Source organism: Hyperoodon ampullatus (genome assembly GCF_949752795.1).
Source record: "Hyperoodon ampullatus genome assembly, chromosome: 4".
NCBI lineage: Eukaryota > Metazoa > Chordata > Mammalia > Artiodactyla > Ziphiidae > Hyperoodon > Hyperoodon ampullatus.
Genome location: NC_136917.1, coordinates 116,990,497 through 117,017,406, shown reverse-complemented (window position 1 = coordinate 117,017,406; position 26,910 = coordinate 116,990,497). Strand labels below are relative to the sequence as shown.

Genomic DNA, 26,910 nt, shown 5'->3' with positions numbered 1-26,910 from the left:
ATTTTGCCATTTTAACTTTCTTTAAATGTAGCTCTAAGGAAATTTTAAGAAGTGGGATGGAAAGACTGGAGCTTGGGTGCCTGATGACGTGTGGAGTCATCCTTGAACCCCTGGGCTACCAATTCAAGGCATATTTTACAAGAGAAAGAAGTGAACTTTTGTCATTAAAGCAACTGCTATTTGGGGGTTTTATGCTCTATGTAACCAAATTTAACAAGAAATGTTACAGCTGGAACCATGAGCTTTACTATATACTGACTAAGGAGTTTGGGTTTCTGCTATAAGTAATGAGAAGCCACTGAAGTATTCTAAGCCAATATGCTAAAGAACAAACTATCACTCAAAAAGGTCAAATGACATTAAACATAGTATATAAATATCTTCACTGAGTTCTAAAAGTTAAGCCAGAAAACAAGGAAAAGTTGATTTTTATAAATGGTGATGGGAAACTGAATCGGTTATGAATTGGTTACCATCTAATCTAATATACTGGAAGGGCAGTCCTGAGGTCATTACTTAGAATCCCATAGATAGCACCACAAGAACAAGAATAAGGAAGAATATGGTAAGAGAAAAATGGCAAAGCTGAAAGAAAAAAAATGAAAAGAGTTTGTAAAAATCAAAACAAATTAAAAAACTAGACCAATCATAAGAAATACTTACCAATAAATGCTCATAAAATTGAACTCAGTGACATAAGAAACCTTCTGAGGTTAAAATGTAACTATTTTATCTAAATTATCAGAGCACTAATTAATTGATGTACCAAGATTATATGTACCTGGCTGCTTAGCCACTGATGGAGGTTCTATGGTACAGAAGAAAACAGGTTCTGGAATCTCCACCCCAGCCAACAAAAGCCTCTCTGCTTCATTGTTTTGTCTATGCTTCTTTTCTCCCTCCCTTTCTGCTCGACGACATGCAGCTAATGCGCTGGACTTGGATGAGACAATGGTGTCACCAGTGGCAGTCTGCGAGCAAAGAAGATGCCTTGGGACAAAACAGGCTATTGGCAAGCACTCAGCTTCCACCAAGGACCACGAAAACCAAAGAAAAATTTTAAGGTAGCACTTCCTCTTCATCAGAACTTAGAAGAGAGACAAATTCATTAAGCTCATCATAACTCTGCATTGGTAAAGCTAATTTAAGTTGTAGAAGAATTCTGTCCAAAATATTGCTGTAATAAATTCTAACAATAAAACATTCATACATACAAAAAATACATTTAAAACTCATTTGGTAAAACAAATTTATCTTTGAACAAGAGACAAAAGAACGAAAGAGACAAAAATCCTTGCTCTTACAGAGCCTTCACTGGCAAAATATCTTCACTTTTTAACCTGATCAGTTATAAAGTTAGATTTAATTGTCTGCAATAATCAAGATAGGAAAAAAAACAATGCAAATAACATTATTTTACATAAACTTAATACATAAGTATATATCCATAGTGTATTTATTTTACTTGCATTTGAACTTTATATGAATACAATCCATACTGTTCATAGTCTTCTGTAATTTACTTTTCTTTCTATTAAATGTTTGAGATTCAACCATGTTGATGAATATACTACAATATTCATTATTCCACTACTGATAGCTTTTGGATTGTCTATGGGCTTTTGCTATTACAAAATACCTACTTTTAATTAAACATTTAAGCTGTTATTTCCTAGAGAAACGATTTGGTCACTTACGTGTTTAAGCCCAACAGTCAAAGCAATGTTACCAGCAGTCAGTGAAGGGATTTCTACATGCTGGTCAGCAAATGGCAAAAGCAGACGACTTATTCTCTCCCTGTAAAACCATGATTTATATTAGTAAAAGTATATTTAAAGAAATGAGTGAAGTTTTAGAAAATAACCTAGGCTTCTACTTACGTGCAGTTTCCATTAATATTATGGATGGCCAATTGGCGTTTTATCATGCCTGAGTAAATGCGCAAAAATACCAGTGGGCCTCGCTGCTTGTCATGGAGAACTTTAAATGCCAGGGCACATAAGTCACCCTTATACCACTGCCTATAAAATTAAGGAGAAGTTCCAGAAAAGCCACTTTAAAATGTACTTCCTATATATCTATACAGATCAGATCAGATCAGAATCACTGCATAAGCCTAACCCTGATGTCCTCCAAAGATTCCTCATATCTTCTAGTTTAGCTACCAAGGCCAATTAAATAATGTATTATGTACCTCTCTTCCTCCACCGGACTAAATTATTCACTGGAGATCTTACCATTAATTCCTCAAAACCAAAAACAACAGATTCTCTTCCAAATATTACCTCTATTAGCAAATAATTCTTGCCTAGATTTCCCTCCTCAAAAAATATACCTAGGAACATCACACCACTTCTTAAAACCCCATACAGGGTAAACAAATAGGTACTTTCCAATTACTGCTTTCACTCTCTCCTCCCACTTGTCTTCAGCTGCACAGCCATATAAATCTACACTATAAACTTGAACTTGTTTACACAGCGAACACTTACAGAATGATGTCCTTAAATTGGGGTTCATTACTAGGTTTCAGAAAGTTTGAATCCCTCTCAAATTGCCAAACTTTGCACATAGGTACATTTTTCTGAGGAAATATGGAAATATTTCTCCATATTTTCATTAGTTTCAAAGGAGTCCATGATTCAAAGTAGGTTAGACACTTCTATTATTGAATTTCTCTGATCTTATTCCTGTTCCCTCCAAATTTTAATTTTATTTAACAAATTCTTATATAGAGAGTTGATCATACACTAGGCACTGTTTTATGTGCTTTATAAATATTAGCTCATTTGATTCTTGTAACAATCCTATGAGATAAGTCCTATTCTCTGCATCTTATAGATGAGAGGTTAAAGCAACTTGGAAGATCGGAGATTTAAATCCAGGCAGTACACAGTCTATGCTCATCATCACATCACCATAATGCCTCTCCAGTTGAGAGATATGAAAAGTGACTCAGGTCCTAGTTAACAGGATCAAAGTTCACCTCTGTCTGCCATTTGGCACAAAACTCACTCAGATTTTAGAGGATTTATTACGAAGGACAAAGCTGTTAGTGACAAGAGGAATAAAACAATGGACCTTTCCTTACAGTCACAAAACATTATGAAAAATCTTGAAATCCAGAATAAATATAAATGTATCTATAGAATATTTATCAAACACCTACAGTACACTACTTTGTTTTTTTTTTTTTAACTAAGATGGCAGGGTCAACACTTACACTTTTACACAGCAAAAAAGCCATAAATTCTTATTTAGCTCCATCTGTAAACACAGCAGGTTACAAGAGATGATGACAAATATCCCTTTCAAGTAAAAATTACTATGGCTCTATATTATATTATTATTTTTTATTTTATTTTATTATTATTTTTTTTTGCGGTATGCAGGCCTCTCACTGTTGTGGCCTCTCCCGTTGAGGGGCACAGGCTCCGGACGCACAGGCTCAGCGGCCATGGCTCACGGACCCAGCCGCTCCGCAACATGTGGGATCTTCCCGGACCGGGGCATGAACCCGTGTCCCCTGCATCGGCAGGCGGACTCTCAACCACTGCGCCACCAGGGAAGCCCTATATTATATTATTTAGAATAATATTCTTCACCAATGTTATTCAAAAACTGTGATTCAACTACTCTCTGTGAAACATGACCTATCTGTCTACCTGTCTTTTCAAGGCTATACGATTTTAATCTATGCACTTGCATACTTACAGAAATTCATAGTTGCATTCTTCAGGTGAAGGCAAGTACATAGTAATAGCATCTAGCAAGGGCTGGACCCCTTTGTTTTTCAGGGCACTTCCACAAAGCACAGGCACTGCTGTCTGAGCCAGTGTTACTCTGTGTACCGCAGCTTGTAGCTGTAAAACAGAGATATAAATGTTTTATGTGTAGTATTCTGGTCTCGACCAAAATATCCCAGAATTAGATGCCTTCCCTAACCAACCATGTAAAATATCACTCCTCAGCACACTTCCATCATTCTTTATGGCCTCATTCTTCTTTATTTTTCATTGTAAATAACATAAATCACTACCTGGTATATTAGATATATATTTATTACTTTATTATCTGTCTCCCCAGTCACTAGAATGTAAAATCTATATAAGCATTATAGTAAGTCCCATAAAGATACTGTATATCACAAGAAACTGGAAAAGTGCTTAAAATAAAGTAGATGCATAAAAATATTTCTTGAATAAGTGAATTAATATACTTGTGATTTAACCTCGATAGTCTACTAGAGGAATTGGTTAGAAATTAGAAATATAAATGAGTTACAATTTCTTCAAATAAATTAAATCCACATTAAATAAAATCCAAAGGAAAATGAGGTATCAAAGTAGAAACAATTTTTAAAAGACCTCAAAAACCAAGAAAAGCTTAGGTGTGCTTGCAAGCTATTGATAAGAGAAACGGTGGGTCAATTTAATTTTAGATTGTAAGCTCTTTGAAAACAGAAATCATGTTATGTGACTATAGGGCACAATAAACATCACATTTAAGCATTCGAATACTAAACAAGAAAAAAATTCAAACTTACAGCATTTCATTCAAAAGAAAAGAAATAATTTTTTCCACCTCTAACTTCAAATGGCTCAAAATTAATCTACAGATCTTGTGTTTTTCTTTACTTCTTTTCATGAAAAATAACCAAGTGAATTTGCTGGGCTCATCTTGGAGCCCACTGAAAACACTACCACTTAAAAACACTTTTCATGGGGGAAGGTTCCTGGCAGAAAAAATAAAAAATGCCTTGAATAAATCTGTCATAATTCAAATACTACCAGTATTTTACTGGCCTATTCTCTGGTTTAATATATTTCAAAAGAAAACCAAAAAAAGGGAAGACCTGGAATAAGTTTCCACTAACAATTAAAACAGATTCAGAAAAAATGTTCTGAGAAAAATGACCATTACAGTAGTCCGAAAGACCAGTAGATCAAAAAAAAAATTCTGTGATTTCCCTAATACTACTTAGTGAAATGATCACAATGAAGGGAAAAGGCTGCAGTAAATGAACAATGTCTTCTAATTTTTAACAGTGTTCTACTAATTTTTAAGTCCGCATTTTCTAATGATATGCAAAGTTGAAAAAAAACCCCACCTACAATAGAGTAATCAAACCACATCCAATAGTAAAACTTGGTCAAAGTAAATGAATAATAAAATTTACCTTTTCAGCTGGTAGTAAATCAAAATTCTCACTAAATTCTCCTAAAACTAAGTCAGCAAATTCATCATCCAAATCTGCAACCTGTAAAGAAAGGCTTTAGTTCTGTAACTTGCATTCATCATCACAACTATTAAGTCTATACACCATAAGTATTCATTACCCAAATATTTCAAGACAGCTACATGATCTAACTTATCCAGGCCAAGGAACTCTTCACATCTTCTAAAGAGAAAGAGTTTTTCTTTCAAAGGAAAGGAGATTGAAAATTGAAGATACGCTCTCATGAGTTTCCTAAACTCATGGGAAGCCAGATCCAGACAGAGCACCTCAATATGTGCTAGCTACTCAGAGTGCTCAAACGAAATAAAAAAAATCCACAGGTGATAGCCAATGATAATATATACAATGAATTGCTGTTTTTAAATAGATTTGGGGGGGGGTCTTAGTTCATAAAAAAAAGTTTCATTTGGTAATCCTCTAATATTTTGAATGTTCACCAGATCTCCAAGACAAAGTAAAATGACTGAACTTGTTTATAATCCTTCACTGAGGGAATAAATTTAAGTTGAGGGGGTAGTGGTATAATTTCAATAATAAAAATGTAATTATCTAATTCATGTTCATTTCATAATCATCTGCTTATATGACAGGAGAATTCAACGGACAATAAAATTAACAAAAGAGTTTCAAAAGTTTATAATAGTAAAAGGGAGCAAAACATTCAAACTTGGTGAGAAAAACATATTTTTAACAGCTAACTATAGCAGAAATGTACCCAACCATCTTTCCAAAAAGCAGCAAATATGATGGTTAAGCATAGCTTCTGGAATCAAACTGTCTGGAAATGGCTCCACTACTTACAAACTTGTTCAAAAAAACTTTGGTCAAGTTACATCACCTCTCTTTGTCTTGGTTACTCATGGAGATAATACTAGTACTTATCCTATGGTGCTACTGTGAAGTTTAAATAACCAATTCCAATTATGCTTCCAGAATATATACTAAGTATATAATAAGCATTGTCTTCATCGCTGTTCACCTTTAGAACACAGGAAGTCGATTCTAGCCCACACTAATCTTATTCTCTAATTGAAAAAATTTTTTTTAACTTTGATAAAATATAACAAACATAAAAGTACCTCCTTAACCATTTCTAAGTGAATAGTTAGGAAGTGGTAAGTATATTCCACACTGTTGTAAAACTAATCTCTGGAACTTCTTCATGTCACAAAACTACAACTCTATACCCAGGAAGCAACTCTTCCTCCTTCTCCCCTCCCCACAGCTCCTGGTAACTACCATTCTACTGCCTGTCTCTATAAAGTTGAGGACTCTAAATACTTCATATATTTGTAAACTATAAAGTAAAGCAAATGAAAGATAAACACTGCAATCAAGATAGTGGTGATGGGTGGGGCAGATGATTAGTGGAAGGGAGAGAGAAGAGCAGGGAGTAGCACAGGGAGATTCAAGAGTATTGCTAATATTCTATTTCTTAAGCTGCGTGGTGATTACACGGGTGTGCACTGTATTATACTTTACATATTCCATATGTAACTTTAGATGAAATTTCACAATAAATATTTTTTAAAGTTTCTAAATATTTACACAATTTTAAGCTCAAAGTATTTATTTTACTTGTTCAATTAAGGCATTCCTTGCTTCCGTTATCTCCTTCAGCAATTCAGGATCACTCATTTCCAAGAGGGGTTTTCTCTCAAAGTCTTTTCCATCATCTGAATTGGGATTCCAAAGAAGTTTTTCTTTACTTACTACATCCACCACTCCTTTGAAAGTTTTGCCTTCACCAATTGGTAACTGTAAGTCAGAGTGAGATTAACATTTTATTAAATGATCCTTAGAACTCAATTAGAACTGCACTGGTGATAGAATTTATCTCTCCCCACTCCCCCCCAAATGTCTCTTATCATTATTGCCATAATCTATACCTATTTTTATTCATATCCTAACTTCTTCCAAAAGGATTTGCGATAGCTTCAAAAATGTATGTAATATGCTACAATAAAATATGTTGATGAGGAAACTGAGAAGGATCTGTTCATATTAATAAACCAAATATTAATCAACCAACCTGTAAAAGCAAAGGCTTTGCCTTTAACTTCTCTCTGATGCTTTCAACAGCATAGTTAAAACTGTAGAAAGTAAAATCATTTAAAATGTTAAGATACTTAAAACAGGATTTAAGAATGTACTCTCAAATTATAACCCTGAATTGTTCCTAACGTTTACCATTTAACAGTTTTCCACAGGACAACATCTTGTAATCTTTTAACATTAATTTCAGATAATAGTGATTGAGTATCTACCATAATTCTGCCACACACGTATTTAGGGTATTATTATTATTGTGAGCTTCATTTAACTAAAGTTTGAGGTTAAGTGACTTGATCAAGGTCACACATAATAAACTGGAGTTAAGATTCAAATGCAAGATTTGTGATTACAAGTCAAAGATTCTTTCTTCTAACAACTATATTTGTTATCACACAACTACCCACTTTCTTCCAAGAGCCAGCCTGACTAATTTTTCTACACTTTTATCTTAGGCATTGTTCGTACCATATGCTATGCTGTTCATTTCTGTGCTAACACTAGGGTTGGCTACCTATGGAACACATGACACATCTTTGGCACGCGGGCTGAATCATACATGCAGATCATTCTGGTCCCCATGTCTTTAAGAAGCAGCCTAGTATCCAGTCATCTCCCTCCCCATCATCACAGGTGCTGTCAGTCAGTATAGGCAGTATTTCCCTCAGCCTCAAGGAACTCCAAACAGAAAAGGGTCAGAACCTAAGCCTAGCACATTTTGAAGGTTGCTGTGCTTTTACTAATCAAGACAAAAGTCCTCTAAACCAGCAGCCTTAGAATTACTGTAGAGTTACAGAAATACAAAGCATACTGTGTGATATCAGGAGAGACACGGTTTATGTTTTCTTATTGCCACTCTCATACCACAGATCAGGATCTCTCCCTTTCACATTTCCCCAGTATCCTTTGATTCTTAATTCTTGCCCTTTCACATTTTCTCCAAATCCTTCATATATTCTTGATTGTCTGAATTCTGTTCTCAGAACAACGTATCCATTTTGGATTACCACTCTGTAAGTCTGCAGTATTACCACTACATCTCAGCATTAACTCTTTTGCCCTATATGCAGGTCTCAAAACATCTACATTCTCCTCTCCTAGTTTCCTTTCATTGAGAGCATTTTACCCATTAAAGAAAATTGGGGACAAGGAAGAACATCATTCTGTGAAGCAACTACAAGAAACAATTCTCTTCCCTCCCCCATTAGCAATGACGGAGCACCGTAACATTCAGCAATACAAGGACTTGACCATACAGCTCTAAATAGAAGCAATGGAATCAGCAAGACATCACTCTGTCAGGAGCCTAGAAAACAGGATAAAGCCTCTCTACATTAGAATCAGAACGATTCATCATCTATCAGCTCTCTATTAATCCCACATTGTTACTTTACCTATGAATCAACTGCTCTGAAATTTTTTAAAAATGGGATTGAATTGGGATTCCATGGAATATTTATACTTTATAGGGAACAGCTGTTTATAAATTTAAGTTATAGTGCATTAAAAGCTCAAATCATATTCTTACTTTGATAAGCCAAAGAAACACACATTAAATACCTTGCTCCAATTTTGTCCATCTTGTTTAAAAAACAGATTCGAGGTATCTTGTGTTTATCAGCTTGCCTCCATACTGTAAGAGTTTGTGCCTAGAGCAAAGATAAGAAAAAAAACCCATATTTGACAAAAATAACTATGTTACTACACATGGAATAAGCAGACCTAAGACTCGATTATAACATAGAATTGGGCCCTATTCTAGCACAGAATTAGCACCGTTGCACACATACCTCTAGACCCACTCTTATGCTATCAGGTTAAAACAGTTAAGAAAATGATCAAGCATGACTGAAGATTATGCTTCAAACTGAGAATACTTCGGGTGAACTAGGTTGCAACACAAAGGGAATTAACAACTGGGAAGTACTGGGAGTCACAGAAAGAGGACTTAACCAAGAATTACAAGACCTACTTTTTGTTTGCCTTCACCTTACTTAGTAACGTCACACAATACTGAACTCATCAGTTTTCTGATCTGTGAAATATGGACTTTTGCCTTAATTAATTCAGACAGTTGTGATGTAAAAAGAATAGGAACGTACTATAAAACACTACTATGATAAAAATCGTGTATTTTTACTGTGAATGTTTGAACGTTCATATAAACTGAAGAGGATTTAACGGGGGAAAAGGAAGCCAATACCTGTATTTCTAAGTTACAATTCTCATATGCTTTTCTACTTGGCTTTTTTGTTGTTGTTAAACAAGTAATTTTTAATATTTGGCTTCTTTTAATTCCACTTTCTGTACATGTTAAATATAAACAGTTTGCCTAGTAGAGTCTAATAGCCCTGAAGCAGAGCATTAAAAGCCTAATGTGCTGACACTGTTAAAACAGAAGCCAGTTTGTCATTTGTTTTATTAGGTAAAATTGATATACAATAAAATAGTTGACCCTTGAACAATATAGGGATTAGGGGTGCCAACCTCTGCAAAGTCAAAAACCACTTATAACTTTACAGTTGGCCCTCCCTATGTGCTGTTCCGCAACTGCGGATTCAACCAACCATGGATTATATAGTTCTGAAGCCCGTATTTAGTGGAAAAAATCCACATATAAGTGAACCCATGAAGTTTAAACCCATGTTGTTCGAGGGTCAATACAGATTTTCAGTTTATAGTTCAATGAATTTTAATAAATGCATATACTTGTATAACTATTACCCCAATAAAGAGAAAGAACATATAGAACATTAGAGATTTTTATGTCCCTCCCCCCATAGCAATCTGTTCTGATTTCTGCCACCATAGATTCATTCCGCCTATTATTGAACCTCATATAAATAGCATGGCTTCTTTCACCCAACATAATGTTTTTGACATTCATTCATGTTGTTGGGCATACTGGTTCAGTTTTACTGCTAAATTCCTTTGTATAAATGTACCAGTTTTTCTATCCACATGTGGATGTGCACTTGTGTTGTTTCTAATTTGGGACTATTATGAATTTAGCTGCTATAAACATTCTGAACAAATCTTTGGTGAACAAATGTTTTCATTCCCTTGGATAAAGATGGAGGAGTAGAACTGCTGGGTTATAGGACAAGTGTATATTTACTTTTATAAGAAACTGCCAAATAGTCTTCCAAAATGGTTATAATATTTTACAGTCCCACCAACAATGTATAAGAGTTCCAGTTACTCCACATCCTCAACCACGATTTGCTATCATTCTTTTTAATTGTAGCCATTCTTGTGGGTATGAAATGGTCTCTTTGTAATTTTAATTTGCATTTCCCTAACGACCAATGAGACTGAGCATCTTTTCATGTGCTTACTGGTCATTCACATGTCTTCTTTGGTAAAGTACCCATTCAAGTCCTTTGTCTTTTTTTTAAATTGGGTTGTTAGTTTTTATTATTGATATGCAGTTCTTCATATATTCTGGATACAAGTCTTTGGTCATACACATGTACTGTGAAAATTTCAGTACATACTACCTAAGACAATAATATTCTCTACATAATCAACTGTTATTGCACTCTGGAAGTTCAACATTCATATAATATTTTATCTAACATTATAAATTTTCCCACAGTCTAAGGCTTGCCTTTTTAAGTTTCAAGCACATAATTTTGATGAGGTCCAATTAATCAACTTGTTTTTGTTTTATGCTTCTTGTGTCTTCTCCAAGAAATTGTTACCTACCACCCCCTCCACCCACACCAAAGTTGTTAAGATAATACTTTATTTTCCCTCTAGAAGGTATACGGATTTAGCTTAACACTATGATCCACTCCAAACTAATTTTTATGTGGGGGTGGGGGGATATATACTATAAATTTCCCAAGAACTAAACATATTAAAAAATAAAACAAAAATTCCCATCACCCCACCTGCCAGCTAAAAGTCCATCTACTGTTTTAGCAAACAACAGCCTCCTGTATCACAAATTCAGAAACTTCCTATTACAGCATATTTCAATCTTGTAAATAATGCAATCTGAATGATTAAGTGTCAAATTTATGTAAAGAAGTTATAATGACAGGAAGGATGCAACCATTAGGAAATGAAATGACTCAAAGAAATAGAAATAATAGGTGTATAATCAACCTCAGACATCAGTGTCAGGCTTTATATCCAGCAAATATAACTGTCTGTCAGGGGTCCTCAGGTGGGGCTTTCAATAACTGTATTATTTCCCCTCGAACTAGTACAATTAAGTATCCACGTACTCTTCACCTAGATTCACCAAATATTAACATGTTACACTTGCCTTTTTTCTCTATATATAAAACATTATGTGTCTGGTGGCTGGGAAAATGTGCCACTTGGAACTACTATAAAGAGCATGATTAACTGATGGTTCCAACTGTTACCCTTCTAGATCTACCACCACGTATTCTCAAGGCGCACCTTCTTGGGGGCTATTTCCAGCTAATGACTGAGCTCAGCAGAGGACTAATGGAGGCCTATTCCCACAAGACATGGGCTCCTCTAACAGGTAACATTAGCTTGGGGACTCCCCATGAGCGTAGCCAAACCCTTTTGGAACTGTACTATAGCCTGAGACTCTTCCTGCCTAACCCCCCATCCTTCCCCCTCTCCTTCACAGGTGTCAGCCTGCCCTGTGGTCTGAACGCCCTCTCCCACTTCCCTCTTTTCTCCCTTATTCTTCGCAGGCATTTCCCCCCGATAAATCTCCTATACATCTAATCCCATCTTGGCATCTACTGATCAAAGTACCCAAAACTAATACCATGTGTGTATGTGTGGGTGGATGGGAGCTGAACCATGAGAGCAAGTTGCAGACACCATGAGACTTTAATCCTAAATACTTCAGCATGCATTTCCTAAGAATAAGGACATTTTCCTACATAATCAATTACAAAGACCACATTCAGGAAAATTTAAGTTGACACAATACTTTTATATATTACATATTCAAATTTCTGATTTTCCCAGTGATGTCCTTTGTAACTTTTTCTTTTTGATCCAGGATTCAGCCAAAGAGAATATATTACATTTAGTTTTCTTGTCTCTTTAGAATCCTTTAATCTAGAACAATTCCACAGCTTCCCCCCAACCCCAATTGTTCATTTTCCTTATGTTAAAACATTTTTTTTGAATTTCTGAAAAGTCTTGGCCAGTTGTTTTGCACAATGTCTTTCAATTTAGATTTGTTTTCTCATGATTTGGGCCAAACATTTTTGCCAGGAATACAACATAGGTAATGTTGTATCCTTCTTAGTACATCATATCAGGAGGCCCATGGTATCAATCTGTCAAATTTGGGGGGATATTGATTTTGATCCCTTAATTAAGGTATCGTTTTTAGTAATTTTAAGATTAGAAGAACTAATGTGGGTTCTATATTCAAGATAAAGCCAATCTTGAGATTATAAAACAAATGGAGTACCAGCTAAAGAGAGCATAACTGACCCCAGTAGCAACAATTTTATTATAAACCCACTTGCAGGATTTATTCAAGGAGTTTTATATTAAGTTTTGGGAGAAAATCCTTCATGGGTCGCTCACATTTCTGCATGTTTTGTCAGGAGAGGCACTGACTGCCTTTATTCTGGACTATCTTTTCAAAAATGTTTGTATAGCGAACAGTTTAGAAAGATATTGTATCTCCCTTCAGAGCAAAACGTAGGTTGGCTTACAAGAAGCAGGCATGTTTACTGCCCATTATAAAATACTTGCATTCTCTAAGCACAGGGTTCCACTGCAGCTGTCACCTGACTTCCCTTTGTCACCCTATGGGAATTAGGGCTTGAGGAACCAACACAAGGAAATGCTGATACTCTGGATATTGCTATTTTGGTGATTAATAAAGTCCTTCATCCCTGACTCAGAAACCTTGTGTCTTCTGCCAGAATCCATAAAACTATGGCAGACGAACTTGTTAGCTCAGACTCAGACTCTTCAGAGTTCTCAAAACTTTCGTATTTCCTACAGAAAAGCAAACTTTACCTTCCCTTTTACTATGAAGTATATGAGATCATATATAAATCACATCTCAATATTAAATTCCAAATTCCTTTAACCATAATTGGATTTATATGAGCTTACCAAATAAAGGGTTATAGTTAAATCAATCTGATGCATTCTACTTTTAAAAAAAAATCATGCTGTTCTATCTTCACTTTACTTCGACAATATTTTTTACCTCTACACCAGCAGAGGCATCAAACACAGCCACTGCACCATCTAACACTCTTAGGCAGCGCTCAACTTCCAAGGTAAAGTCCACATGACCTAAGAAAAGGATGAGAAATGTAACACCTAAAATCTTTAAACCATCACCACCATCACCACCACCACCACGTGATCTAGCAATCCCAGTTTGGGTACATACCCAGAATAAATGAAAGGATAATCTCAAAGAGATATTTACGCCCCCATGTTCAGAACAGCACTATTCACAATAGCCAAGAGGCAGAAGCAACCCAAATATCCATCAATGGATGAATGGTGTGTGTGTGTGTGTATAAAATTTTGTATATATACAAAATGTGTTACTTATGGGCAATGGAATACTATGCAGCCTTAAAAAGGAAGGAAATCCTGTCACAGGCTACAACATGGATGAACCCTGAAAAATTTTGCTAAGTGAAATAAGCCAGTCACAAAAGGACAAATAGAGTACGACTCTACTTATAAGAGGTATCTAAAGTAGTCAGTCTCATAGATCTACAAAGTAGAATGGTGGTTACCAGGATTTAGGGGAGAGGACAAAGAAGAAAAGTCGTTTTATGGGTGTAGAGTTTCAGTTCAACAAAATGAAAAAGTTCTGGAGATCTATTTCACAATAATGCGAACATACTTAACACTACTGAACAGTACACTTAAAAATGGTTAAGACAGTAAATTTTATGATATATATATATTTTTTACCACAATTAAAAAAAACCCACACATACACAAACAGAAAAGCCTCAAAATAATGCAGCACCTCTGCATTGCTGAAACAGCACTATACCTGGTGTATCAATCAGATTGATTCTATACCCCTTCCAATCGAATGTAACAGCAGCTGATTGAATAGTTATGCCTCGTTCTCGCTCTTGAGCCATGAAATCTGTCACCGTGTCTCCATCATCAACATCTAACCAGGAAAAAAAAATGACATAGTTAGGCTTAAAAGTATATTTTATAGGTCTCTGATATCTACCTGACACAGTTTAATTTGCTTTAAGAAAAACTGTTCATAAAATATTTGGTTTAATATTTAGAGCCTGTAATCATTCTCTAAATATATCATCATTCTAGAAAAAGATTTTTCAGATGAGTAATTTTTCCATAAAAATAATTTTTCTGTAATAACTAAGATTAAACTCTTTTAATATTTTAATTTTACTGAACCATATACTTCTTCCATTTTTTTCCTAGTTTAACTTTCATTATCCCGTCCTTATCTGATGTTCCTCACACCTGATCCCTTGACAGGAGGCAGAGTAATGCCGTAAGAGCAGACAGACCAAATTTAAATCCCAACTTTATCACTTCTCTACAATCTTGAGCAAGTTACTTAACCTAGTTTTTAAAATATGGCTAGTAAAGCCAACCTTGCTGGATTGTTATAAGAATGAAATGAGACTATATATATAAAGTACCTAGCTCAGTAAATGGTAGCTACATGGAATAAGGTAGAGAAAAAATTCCTCCAAAGTTAAATCATCTTTTACAAACTTTTCTCATTACTAAATTTTCCTTTTAGGATTTATTTATACAAATATAAAGTCTTCTATAGTATAAAGTCATGGATAAAATTTATCCTGACTACCAAAAAGGTCACTCAAATTACTCTGCAGTAAAATTCTTGAATTATGCATTTTACTCTTACTCTTATTCAGGAAAAGAAATGACAAAGAGCTGATCTTTACCAATCAAAATTCAAGTTATCATGGCCTTTATACTACCACTGCTTATGTCAGCATTAAACCTCTAAAATGCTAACTAGTTACTCCATATCATTTTTGTGTGTGTATACGTGTATAAATATACATACACACACAAATGCACCAACAGAGGGTAAAATAGCAAGAAAAATGTATCTGTCAGCAACTCCAAATATCAATGTTAAAGAATTGTAGCAGTATTGCCAGTTATTCACAATATAACTAACCGAGAAAACAAGCATCATTAAGAAGACAAAGACCAAATAACTAACCAGAGGTTCTACATAAGGCAGTAAGTTTCTAAGACACTCAAAAAATAAAAATTTGCACAAAGATAAAGAACTTTATTTCCTATTACTATTATTATTATTTTAAAATATAAATTATTTATTGGCTGTGTTGGGTCTTCATAGCTGCGCACGGGCTTTCTCTAGTTGCGGTGAGTGGGGGCTACTCTTCGTTGTGGTGCACGGGCTTCTCACTGCAGTGGCTTCTCTTTGTTGCGGAGAATGGGCTCTGGTCATGCGGGCTCAGTAGTTGTGGCTTGCGGGCTCTAGAGCACAGGCTCAGTTGTTGCAGCATAAAGGCTTAGTTCCCTGCGGCATATGGGATCTTCCTGGACCAGGGCTCGAACCCGTGTTCCCTGCATTGGCAGGCAGATTCCCAACCACTGTGCCACCAGGGAAGTCCTATTATTTCTTTATGATTACACATATGGCTAATAAAATCAACCTTGAATCAACAAATTCTGCCACAATTTGGATAGTTTCTAGGCCTCTGGCCTGAACCAGAAAAAGAACCTCAAAACATATCTTTTGTGTGTGTGTGTGTGTGTGTGTGTGTGTGTGTGTGTGTGTGTGTATCTAATATATATATATATTCCTAGACTAGTCAGATTCATAGAAAAAGAAAGTATAAGGGTGGTTTCCAGCGGCTGGGCAGAGGGGGCAATGGGGAGTTGTTGTTCGATGGGCATATAGTTTGGGCTTTGCAAGATGAAAAAGTTCTGTAGAATAGTTGCAAACAATGTGAATATACTCAACACTACTGAACTGTACACTTAGAGACAGTTAAGATGGTAAATTTTATGTTATGTGTTTTTTTTACCACAATTAAAAAATAACTGTTTACTTGAAAATTGCCTGCGTCCACCTCATCTGGACCCTCGACTCAAGGATACACTCAGGGGATTTGAGGGAAGGATTCTAATCAGATTCGTGATACAAAAGAGGAAGCCTAACAATGTTCAGTGTTTTGCTGTCTGTTATTTCCCCATTTACACAGCAATAAATTCTATGAGAAATTCATGTGCGTATACATTTAGGAAACTATCATCATGAAGATTCTAATCGTGAGTGGTTTTCTCCTCTATAAATATTAAGTCTCAGCCAATTCCAAGGGTCTAGAGAAATGGGTCTCAATAGAGTGCATTTCAAAATCACTGCGGAGCTTTTGAAAAAGACAGTTATTTCTACTTCTGGTATTATGGACCTGATGACCTCCATGTCACATTTCAAAACAAACTGTTTCACCAGAGATAAAGAAAGGCACTTCATAATGATAAAAGGGTTGATTCATCAGAGAAATATAACAATCATAAGTGTGTGTGAGTCAAATACAAGTTTCAAAATACGTGATGCAAAAATACAGACATCCAGGCCATACCCAGACATGCTGAATCTTAATTTTCAGAGTGGAGCTAGGGCACTGTTATTTAAAAACAAAACAAAACAAAACAAAATCTTTAAAAGATACATGGGCATTAAATGTGCATGCCTGGTCAAGAACCACAGTTTTGGGACTTCCCTGGTGGTGCAGTGGTTAAGACTCCATGCTCCCAATGCAGGGGGCCCGGGTTCAAACCCTGGTCAGGGAACTAGATCCCACATGCATGCTGCAACTAAGAGTTTGCATGCCACAACTAAAGGAGCCGGTGAGCCACAACTAAGGAGCCCTCAAGCTTCAACTACAGAGCCCGCCTACCGCAACTAAGACCCAGCACAACCAAATAAATAATAAAATAAATAAAATTAAAAAAAAAAAAAAGAACCACACTTTTTGACATACTATAATAAAAAAGTAAATTCAAAACTTAGGTAAATTATACTATTACTGGGGGTTAAGGATTAATGAAATTCTTTCTTGTTCTGCATGGGAATTTGACTTCTGGTTAACTTTCTCTCTTCTCCTACAGCCCAGAAAACAAGTATGCCAACTGCATTGCTAGGCAACACACTTATAGAAAAAATAATTTCTGACTGGTAAACTACATCTGACCTGGGAAGAATTAATAATAAATTATAAATACCTACTGAAGATACATAGCTTTAGGCTTCCCTGAGTGGGGTATGGCATGCCCCTTGTGGGAAACCAGGAAGATGACCCATGGAGCTGTAACAAGAGATGCTCGTTCCTACGGGGCATGAGTCTTCTAAGCTAGGGTGGCTCCTGTGAATCTTGTTACCTTGCAACTAAGCTATAGCTTTTGGGTGGCCAAAGAAGACAGTTCCCACATAGCTATATGGACTGCTATAAGAACTTCTATAGAAAGAAACATCTATTGCTGGTCTGCTGGTAAGCTATGTTTCCTGTCTCACAGCCTTCTGAGTAGACCAGTGCCAACTATAGCCCAAGATAGTCTTGTGAGTCTGATTGTTTAATTGAACCTAAAAAGACCCTTTGGTGAGTACTGTAACTACCTTAACTTTATGCTGTGGTTTAGACAGCAGTGCCTCCATGCCATACTCAAGGTCTCTAGGTTGACTTCTTTTTTTTTTTTTTTTTTGCGGTATGCGGGCCTCTCACTGTTGTGGCCTCTCCTGCTGTGGAGCACAGGCTCCGGACACGCAGGCTCAGTGGCCATGGCTCACGGGCCCAGCCGCTCCGTGGCATGTGGGATCTTCCTGGACCGGGGCACGAACCCGTGTCCCCTGCATCGGCAGGCGGACTCTCAACCACTGCACCACCAGGGAAGCCCTAGGTTGACTTCTTAATTAAAATATTTTCCATTGATGTTTTTTCTAATGGGGGGGGGCAGGGTGAGAGGAGGAATCCATTCTAACCTCCCAGTGATCTTGTGTATCCAGAATAATACAATATTCTTTCTGTGGTGGTAGTTTTTCCTGCATCAATATGAGCCATAATTCCAATATTACGGATTCTGTTTAAAAGGGGAAAAATAAAAAAAAAGACGTGTATTATAAGGTGGACATTACTATAATTGTAAAACCAAAATATCTATGCTGCACAAATTTCAAAGCTGGTTGGTATTTCAACAATTTATATAATGGTGTAAAAACTAGAAAAATGGAAAACATATCACTATCACATTACTCTGACAAAACAGCTAAGTAACAGAAGAGCTAACTACAATTTTGTGACTATCTTATATTTATTTCTATGAAAAGTGTGCTGTTGCTACATTAAAATTTTTTAGCATTGAATTGAGACAAGCAAATAGCTTTTAAGATACATACCAATATCTATTTATAGTTAATTAGCTAGGGCAGGAAGTTACAGAAATTAGAGCATTCACTAAATGCTGAATTAAGCCTGTGTGAAAAACCTGTAACTTTTCATGGCAGCCTATGGAAAAGACAATATCAATGACAGTACTTACTTAGCAATAGGAGGATTGATGATGGAATGAAGGGACTTGATATCATTTCCTATTAAACCTAATGGAAAGAGTGTTAAAATTGAACTGTTAAATTTAAAGAAAATTTCCTTTAATTTATAAATGAAAGAAATTAAAAGAATTTTAAGCAAATAGTAAAATTACTATTAAAGTAAATCCAATTAAAGTAAAATTCAAGCTAAATATAACACTCATTTACCTAAAATTTATTTTCTTGCAATCTCTAAAAAAAACCTGTGGATGACAATGAAACAAGATAAAGTTTTTAAACATCAATTTCTAGATTATATCCTTAGAAAAATATAGATTTACCCCAATCTCTGCCACCTGCTACAATTCTATAATAGAATTCTATAATAAATAGAATTTTAAAAGTACAATTAATGTTCATAACAATAATCTTCAGGCACTAGTAGATCTTGAATCAAAAAAAAAAAGCACAGTCCTGTAAACCTACATTGTCAAGGCTTGAAGAGCAAAGAGTGATACTCATATCAGCTGATAATGAGTTTTTGTACAGCTTGAGACCTACCTTCCCTCAGCAATTCCAAGGACATGATACCTATAAAGACAGCCTGGGAGGTATCACTGAATAGAAGCTATAATAATCTAATACTTGTAAAAGGCCAACTTGTAAAAACTAACAGTACTTCTGGAAAAAAAAAGTCCATAATGACTTACTCCATGCTTACCATTTATTCTATTAATACTAAAGAAACAATTAAGTTACATTTATAAATTTAATTTATACCTTCCTGCTATTTAAACCAGTTCTCCCAAATTTCTATAATAAATTATGATGACTTCTGTTACATTTTGAAAACCTGATGGCAGTTTGAAGACTGAAAGATAATCTGTACTGCTATAGATAAATTTGTACGGGCAAAATATAGAAACCCAGATATACACCAATAATGCAGAACATTAAATTCACATGCCTTTACAAGTCACACAGCCAACTGGTATTTTTACTCCATTATTCTCACATGACAAAGATGGTAATGAGAACAGCTACAGAATGAAGCTACAGGTGACCCTTGAACAACACAGGTGTGAAGTGTGTGGGCCCACTTATCCAAGGATCTTTTTCAATACATGCATGCTACAGTACATGATTTGCAGCTGGTTGAATCTGCACATGGAACTGCAGATGCGGTGGGCTGACTGCAGTTATATGTGATTTTCAACTGTTTGAGGGGTCAGCACCTGTAACCCCCTCATTGTTCAAGGGTCAACTGTAGTTTCACTAAGTCTCCCACATGCTTGCTTACTTCAAACACAAGAAGCACATTCAGAATTACAGCACAATTGACCTTTGAACAATCTGAAGGTTAGAAGTGCCAACACCTGTGCAGTCAAAAATCCAAGTATAACTTCACAGCCTGCCCTGTGCATACATCGTTCCTCTGTATCCTCAGTTCCACACGGGCAGATTCAAGCAACCGTGGATCATGTAGTACTGCAGTACCCATTTAGTGAAAAAATATAAGTGGACTCTTACATGGTTGAACTTATATCGAAGTTCAAATCTGTGTTCAAGGGGCAACTGTAGCCAGTTCCTCAGCCTTCAGGCTTTTAATAGCCATATTACCTAACCTAATCTATCCCAGATAAATATTAAACCAAACTACTCTTAAGAACCCTCAAAATAAATTATCCTGTTAAACCTCTATTAACAGAAAATACTTTTGTATAAAAACCAGAAATGAACTAGGAAAATCAACATTTTACAGCAAGAGCACTCTACAAGCAGACTCACCTGCTAAACCTCTGAGCCGACCCTTCCCTTTGCTCAGCTCATGAGGATGGACAGCAGATGAGGAACGTAAGTCTACTGGTACTACCTCCTAGCATCTATCAGAATACTCCAACTCCTAATCATCTCAAGCAAAGAGCCAAGAAGTAAAAGGGAGCCACTGTTTTCAAAATGGTTGGAGACCCCTAATAAGGGAGAAGCTTGCAAATGAGAGACAGAGAGAAAGAGAGAGAGAGAGACAGAGAGAAAAGGGAGAAAGCAAGCAAGCAGTTTAAGTAAAATGAGAAGAATCTAACATTTGTACCTGGTAGGGAACTGTAATTTCTTCCAAGAAGCACATGTAGCCTTAATCTTTTTAGACTTGCTCTTATTTTCGAGGAACACATATTCTAGTGAGGAGAAAAAGAAACAATGTTAATTTTATTTTAGCATAACTTACTACTATAGTTTTAACATCATAATTATGCTTTGAATCTCCATATAGTAGTCTCAATTTATTAACTCCAATTCTTTTAAAAAGTGACAACACAAAATTACACTACAATAAAAAATAAGGATAAAATTAATCCTGCTTGCTCTTTTGAGCTGACCTTAGATGATGGCTCTCCTAGACATGCAGCAGTAGCATCACAGGGATCTTATTTGAAAGACAAGTTCTCAGGACCCACTCCAGAGAAGAGAATCAGAAACTAGGGATAGCGTCCAACAATGTGTTTTAACAAGCCCTCCAGGTGATTCTGATAGCTGCAGTTTGAGAACGACCCTAAAGTTTCCAGAGAGCCAGAAAGGTTAAATAAGGTTGCTAACCCTGGCTACCCCTTGGTTCTCCTTTAAGCCTATTAAGAGCTGGTGGGAGTCATGAACTCCGAAACTATTAGGTGTTTTCACCTAGATTTATAACAGCGGCTACATATTAGAATCACCTGGAGAGCTTTTAAAAAGGAAGGGAAGTTGGAGGAACTATAGCATTTTTAAAAGCTCCCCAGGTATCTTCTCCTAATATTCCCACATAGAGGTTGAATGTTCTCCATCGATTTATCCCTGGACCGCTAAATACACATTTAATGGCGGTCAATATATTTGGAATTGTAGTTAGTGTATGTAGTGATTTTGGGCTGCCACAATCTGCCTTTCATGATGTCACAGAATGCATACCTGTGCCTTCTGTATTATTTCTACATTAGTTACCAAGTTTCTGGCAATAAAACACTATTATTCTAAGCAAATATATTAAAAGTAGAGAAGAGACTCAAACTATTTAAATTTCTACTTCATAATGGCCAGGGTAAGACAGCATCACCTGTCACAGGGTGTACAGTCTGAAAGCATCAGAAATGAAAACACTGAAGAAAAACTGTGCAACTCCTTGGGCTGCTAATGACCTCAAAAATGGAATACAGATAGTCTTCAAAATGCTGCACAGGTGATTTTAAAGTAGCAAAATGAATTTATAGACTAATGATAAGGCATACTTCTTGTTGATTACAGGTTCCCCCATACCCCCTGTTAAGAAACTGTTGATATACTAGTATATGAGATACACTAGACCTTTGCGGAAGTCAAGTAACTGAAGTTGTTGAAGTTCATTTAATTTTACAAGAAAAACTTACATTAATGTGCAAGCTGGATATTTTCTTATGATTCACTGCAAATATCCTCAGATTGGACATCTTGGACCTCTAAACTGTTACTCTCTGAAAAAGAAATATATAAAATTACAAAACTAAGTTTATGTATTACATGTAAGACATATGTAAGGCAAATGTAATATATTAGGTAAAAATGTATTACTTTTAAAAAGTAGGAATAATATTTGTAGCTATCAAAAAGAAAATGCATAATTCAGAAAACGAAAGCTCAAACTAAACATGAGAATATGGTCCCTTATTTTTTCAACATCCTTTAACTCTTCAAGAAAGATATGAAGAGGGACTTCCCTGGTGGTCCAGTGGTTAAGACTTCGCCTTCCAATGCAGGGGGTGCAGGTTCAATCCCTGGTTGGGGAGTGAAGATCCCACATGCCTGGAGGCCAAAAAACCAAACATAAAACAGAAGCAACATCTTAACAAATTCAATAAAGACTTTAAAAATGGTCCACATCAGGGCTTCCCTGGTGGCACAGTGGTTGAGAGTCCACCTGCCGATGCAGGGGACACGGGTTCGTGCCCCGGTCCGGGAAGATCCCACATGCCGCGAAGCAGCTAGGCCCCTGAGCCTGAGCGTCCGGAGCCTGTGCTCTGCAATGGGAGAGGCCCCGTACCACCAGAAAAGAAAAAAAAAAAGGTCCACATCAAAAAAATCTTTAAGAAAAAAGAAAGATATGAAGATACTGTAGAAAAAGATACACTGAAATTACAAGTATATATCATACCAACCAAAAAGCACTTTTATGTAAAAATAAAAAACAGAATTAAGTATAGAAAGGTAAGCATCTACATGTTAACTTGGTAATTTCTCACTGATAGTATAAGTTTTTGGTTTATTTGTATATTGATTTTCCTAATATATTGATTTACCATATTGGTATATTGATTTACCATAAATATGTAAATATGTATTTTTACCATGTAAAAAATATACAGAAGTAAATCCTCTTCTATGATCACGGAAACTAAGCATCTTTAGTTTAAAAAAGTTTACTAAATATCCACGATGCATCAAGTACACTCTCAAAGCTATGAGAAATGCATGGAAGTATATGAGACTGAGGGGGTGGGCAACAAGTAAACAGAAAAGGTTAAACCACTGTGCACCATGTTATGTAAGAAGGCATGTCAAAACTTATTATTATTCCTCCTAAACCTGCTCCTTTCTGTATCTTAAGACAGAAACATTCACTACCCTTATTTAGGAAGTCACCAAGTCCTTTTGATTTTATTTCCTAAATATATCTTGAATCCATTCCCCCTTCTTCATCTCCAATGCCAAAGTTCAGAATGTTTGCAAAATCATGCATGTTAGATCCATTCTAAAACAGAACAATGGATTCTACCATAACAGAATACAAAAAGCTCACTAATATGGTTTGATCCCACATTGCAGCTAACCTTTGAGAAACCATCACTCGTCAAAACCTGGTATAACATCTAAGACGGTCCACAATTTTCTGAAGAGACTTAAAATACTCCTCCTTTTCCCAACCACATATATGTATGCTGCTAGATATTCTTCAGACACTTCAACCAAACATTTTACAAATATATATACGGTAACATAATAAATACAGAAGCAGATGTAAACTGTTTTCTGTTAAGCCAGGCATTAAAAAGACTTGCAAAATTGTAAAGCAATGTAAAACACTCTTCAAACAAAATCATTTTGGTTTTTGAAAATATAGATACTTTTCATAAAAGTATATTACATTAATATTTAATGGTTTATTATTTTTAATGAATTATTAAAACATTTTAAAGATTTGTTTTCATTTCTGGTATTTGAATATCAATTACAACCCATACAAACAAAACTGTTCATTCTGACTCGTTTTTAAGAGTGTGAAGGGTTCCTATAGACCAAAAATTTTTTTAACTTATTCCAGCACTGTTTCTTAGGTGACTGCTCATGATTATTTTACATTATAAGTAAAAAAACAAAAAACAAAAAAAACCTAAATAAATGTTAGAAACAATAGCCAACAAAATCTGTGATCTTGTAGTGTTGCTTATGATGAAATTATTTACATAAAAATGTGAATTTAAGGAAAAATATTAAGTAATTAATAGCTCAGGTAATTCAGTTGTCAGTCTTAAAAAAGTAGTACTCGGATCACTTAAGTGGGAAACACTGCTTGAATCCATTCTTAACACATACCTTTCAAGTAAACAACCTCATCTTGTCAATGCCCTACTTAAAAACCTGTAAAGGTTCTTAATACAACAAATTCTGTCCCTAACTACCTTCACAGCCTTGTACTCTCCTACTCCCTACTCTATTCCAGGAGCTCTAGCCAAAATTCCTCTAAAACACTGCGCTCTAACACCTTTGCGTGTAATGGTGCCACTGTCTGAAAGCAGTCCTCAAATTCCCAAAGCCACACACCTGGCAAATTTCTATTCAGTATTCAAGCCCCAACTTGGAAGCTTCTCCTAATCTCCTACAAAGTTTTAATACTACCTTGTCTGTGTTTTCATAACACTTGGAACTTATATTTACTCATGACAAATATGGTATTTCCACATTATCTCCATTACTAGGAGCTCCCCAAAAGGTGGGATTTTCTACCAGCAGCCTAGCACAATTCCTCAAACATCTTTTTGACCTATAAAGTCATTTAGGGCCTGCCACTGATTTTCTTCTTCCCCATGGCTCAATGATTTTCAACAAAAATGGTTTCCTACTGGTACTATCAAGTGAGTTATTCTACAAGGCCCAGACCTCCTTAGGCCTTGGACAACACATAAGCGTAACCAAGCAGGGCCCTATGGGCCCTTCCCAGAACAGACTCCTCTCCCATGTCCTCTGTTTGCCTCTTGTCTGTAGAAAAACTTTAGTCTCCTAGGGCTTCCCCAAGTTCCAAAGAATAAATTTAATAAGAGAAGTGAGGGCTTCCCTGGTGGCGCAGTGGTTGAGAGTCCGCCTGCCGATGCAGGGGACACGGGTTCGTGCCCCGGTCCGGGAAGATCCCACATGCCGCGGAGCGGCTGGGCCCGTGAGCCATGGCTGCTGGGCCTGCGCGTCCGGAGTCTGTGCTCCGCAACGGGAGAGGCCACAACAATGAGAGGCCCACGTACCACCAAAAAAAAAAAAAAAAAAAAAGAGAAGTGAGAAAGTGCAGAAATAAAACAGTCAAACAAGACAAAATAATAATAGTTTAGCCATTAAACAAAGTCAAGGACCTTCAGTTCCTCCTAAAGGGCTACAGATAATATTCTGAGCCATGTCCTTAGAGTTATTTTGCAGATACTGAAACCCCCACCAGGTGGAAGAAGTTAACTATATGCTGCCCACAAGCATGTAGACCCCAGAACCGTTGGAACCAAAAGGTTGATGATGTTGACTCCCGACTATCTCACCACCAACCAGTCAGTAGAGTGTCCATGAGACGATCACACACCCCACAATCCCCCTCCCTCTCCCTATCTTTAAAACCTTTCCCTGAAAGCCTTTGGGGAGTTTGGGTCTTTTAAGCACTAGCTACCTAGGCTCCTTGCTTGGTGCCCTGCAATAAACACTGCAGTTTCCTTCACCACAACCTGGTGTCAGTAGACTGGCTTTATTGCGCTCAGGCAAGTGGACCCAAGCCTGGTTTGGTAACGTAAGTACTCACTAAAAACTGTGACACCTGATGGTATAAAAACGGCAAGTAATGAGAAAAAACAGGTAAATACCCATTCTACATTATCAACAAGTTACACAACCAATAAACAAAAAAATCCATGGACTATTTTTTAAAAAATCAGTAGACTATCACGCCTGTAAGGCTTAATACACAAAAACAGGAATCACGGGACACTAAAGTACAATCACAACATACATTAGCATAAAAGCACAAATGAAGATGATGTTGCTGAGGATAAAGTAATGTAGGAAAAGAGATTCTAAAGCATCAAGTTAAAATAGTCTGTTTGCATATGGTATTTGTTACTGTACTTAGTAATTTTTCCTAAATTAGAAACTTCAATTTAGATTTGTGTCATATTCACTGTTTCTTAAAAAAGTATCAAATATGAATTAGGCCAATATGTTCATTATTGATTAATGTCAATCCCTAATGTCATCTTTGCTCTTTTTCTCTTTATATTGAATAGATCATCTCAAGCTATCTATGTAAACATTCATTTTCACTACAGAATTTATGTCACAAGTTCTAAAACAAGCTATTTATCTAAATTTAAAAAATTAGTTCTAGCCTTTAACTTCATTCAAGAGAAAAGCTTGGCAATTCAACTTTTACTTGCTAAAAACAAATGCTCAGTAAAGATACTCTTAAATTGAGGTCAACTGGACTGAAAAAGCCCCTTCCAATTCCCTGTTCATCTAACATTCATTGGAGCAACACAAGGAGTTGATTATTGGAAACATGAAAATGAGTAACACATGATCCCTATCCTCAAGAAAAACATTAGGTTTAACAATCCTGCGTATCACAATAACAAACATTTCATTCATAATACTTTCTGCATGGCTCTTACTACTGTACCTGTTCTTCCTTTTTAACACAAATAAGCTTAATTTTTTAACACCATGCAATTTATAAAGCAGCTCTCACATCTCCTGGCTTATTCTTCTAAACTATACCAATAAATACTGTCAAAGTTTCATACAGATCAAAGGAATACATTTTTATGATTCTGACTGCCAAAATGCAAAGACTGAGTAT

At 36.1% G+C, this 26,910-nt stretch overlaps 1 protein-coding gene across 1 annotated transcript in view; it reads right to left on the bottom strand.

Moving 5' to 3' along the window:
- The window catches only part of GFM2 (GTP dependent ribosome recycling factor mitochondrial 2), a gene marked incomplete at its 5' end in the record, with an annotated part of 40,804 nt that extends 18,543 nt beyond the window's left edge, over positions 1 to 22,261 (bottom strand). The window contains 14 exons of the mRNA XM_079704122.1: positions 782 to 971; positions 1,698 to 1,797; positions 1,881 to 2,021; positions 3,715 to 3,863; positions 5,180 to 5,260; positions 6,818 to 6,997; positions 7,272 to 7,332; positions 8,852 to 8,940; positions 13,467 to 13,555; positions 14,280 to 14,405; positions 18,261 to 18,358; positions 18,818 to 18,875; positions 20,896 to 20,980; positions 22,202 to 22,261. Of these exons, the coding sequence (XP_079560248.1) occupies positions 782 to 971; positions 1,698 to 1,797; positions 1,881 to 2,021; positions 3,715 to 3,863; positions 5,180 to 5,260; positions 6,818 to 6,997; positions 7,272 to 7,332; positions 8,852 to 8,940; positions 13,467 to 13,555; positions 14,280 to 14,405; positions 18,261 to 18,358; positions 18,818 to 18,875; positions 20,896 to 20,980; positions 22,202 to 22,261 (1,507 nt within the window). The remainder of the gene's footprint in view (positions 1 to 781; positions 972 to 1,697; positions 1,798 to 1,880; positions 2,022 to 3,714; positions 3,864 to 5,179; positions 5,261 to 6,817; positions 6,998 to 7,271; positions 7,333 to 8,851; positions 8,941 to 13,466; positions 13,556 to 14,279; positions 14,406 to 18,260; positions 18,359 to 18,817; positions 18,876 to 20,895; positions 20,981 to 22,201) is intronic.
- Between the last annotated feature and the right edge of the window lie 4,649 nt (positions 22,262 to 26,910).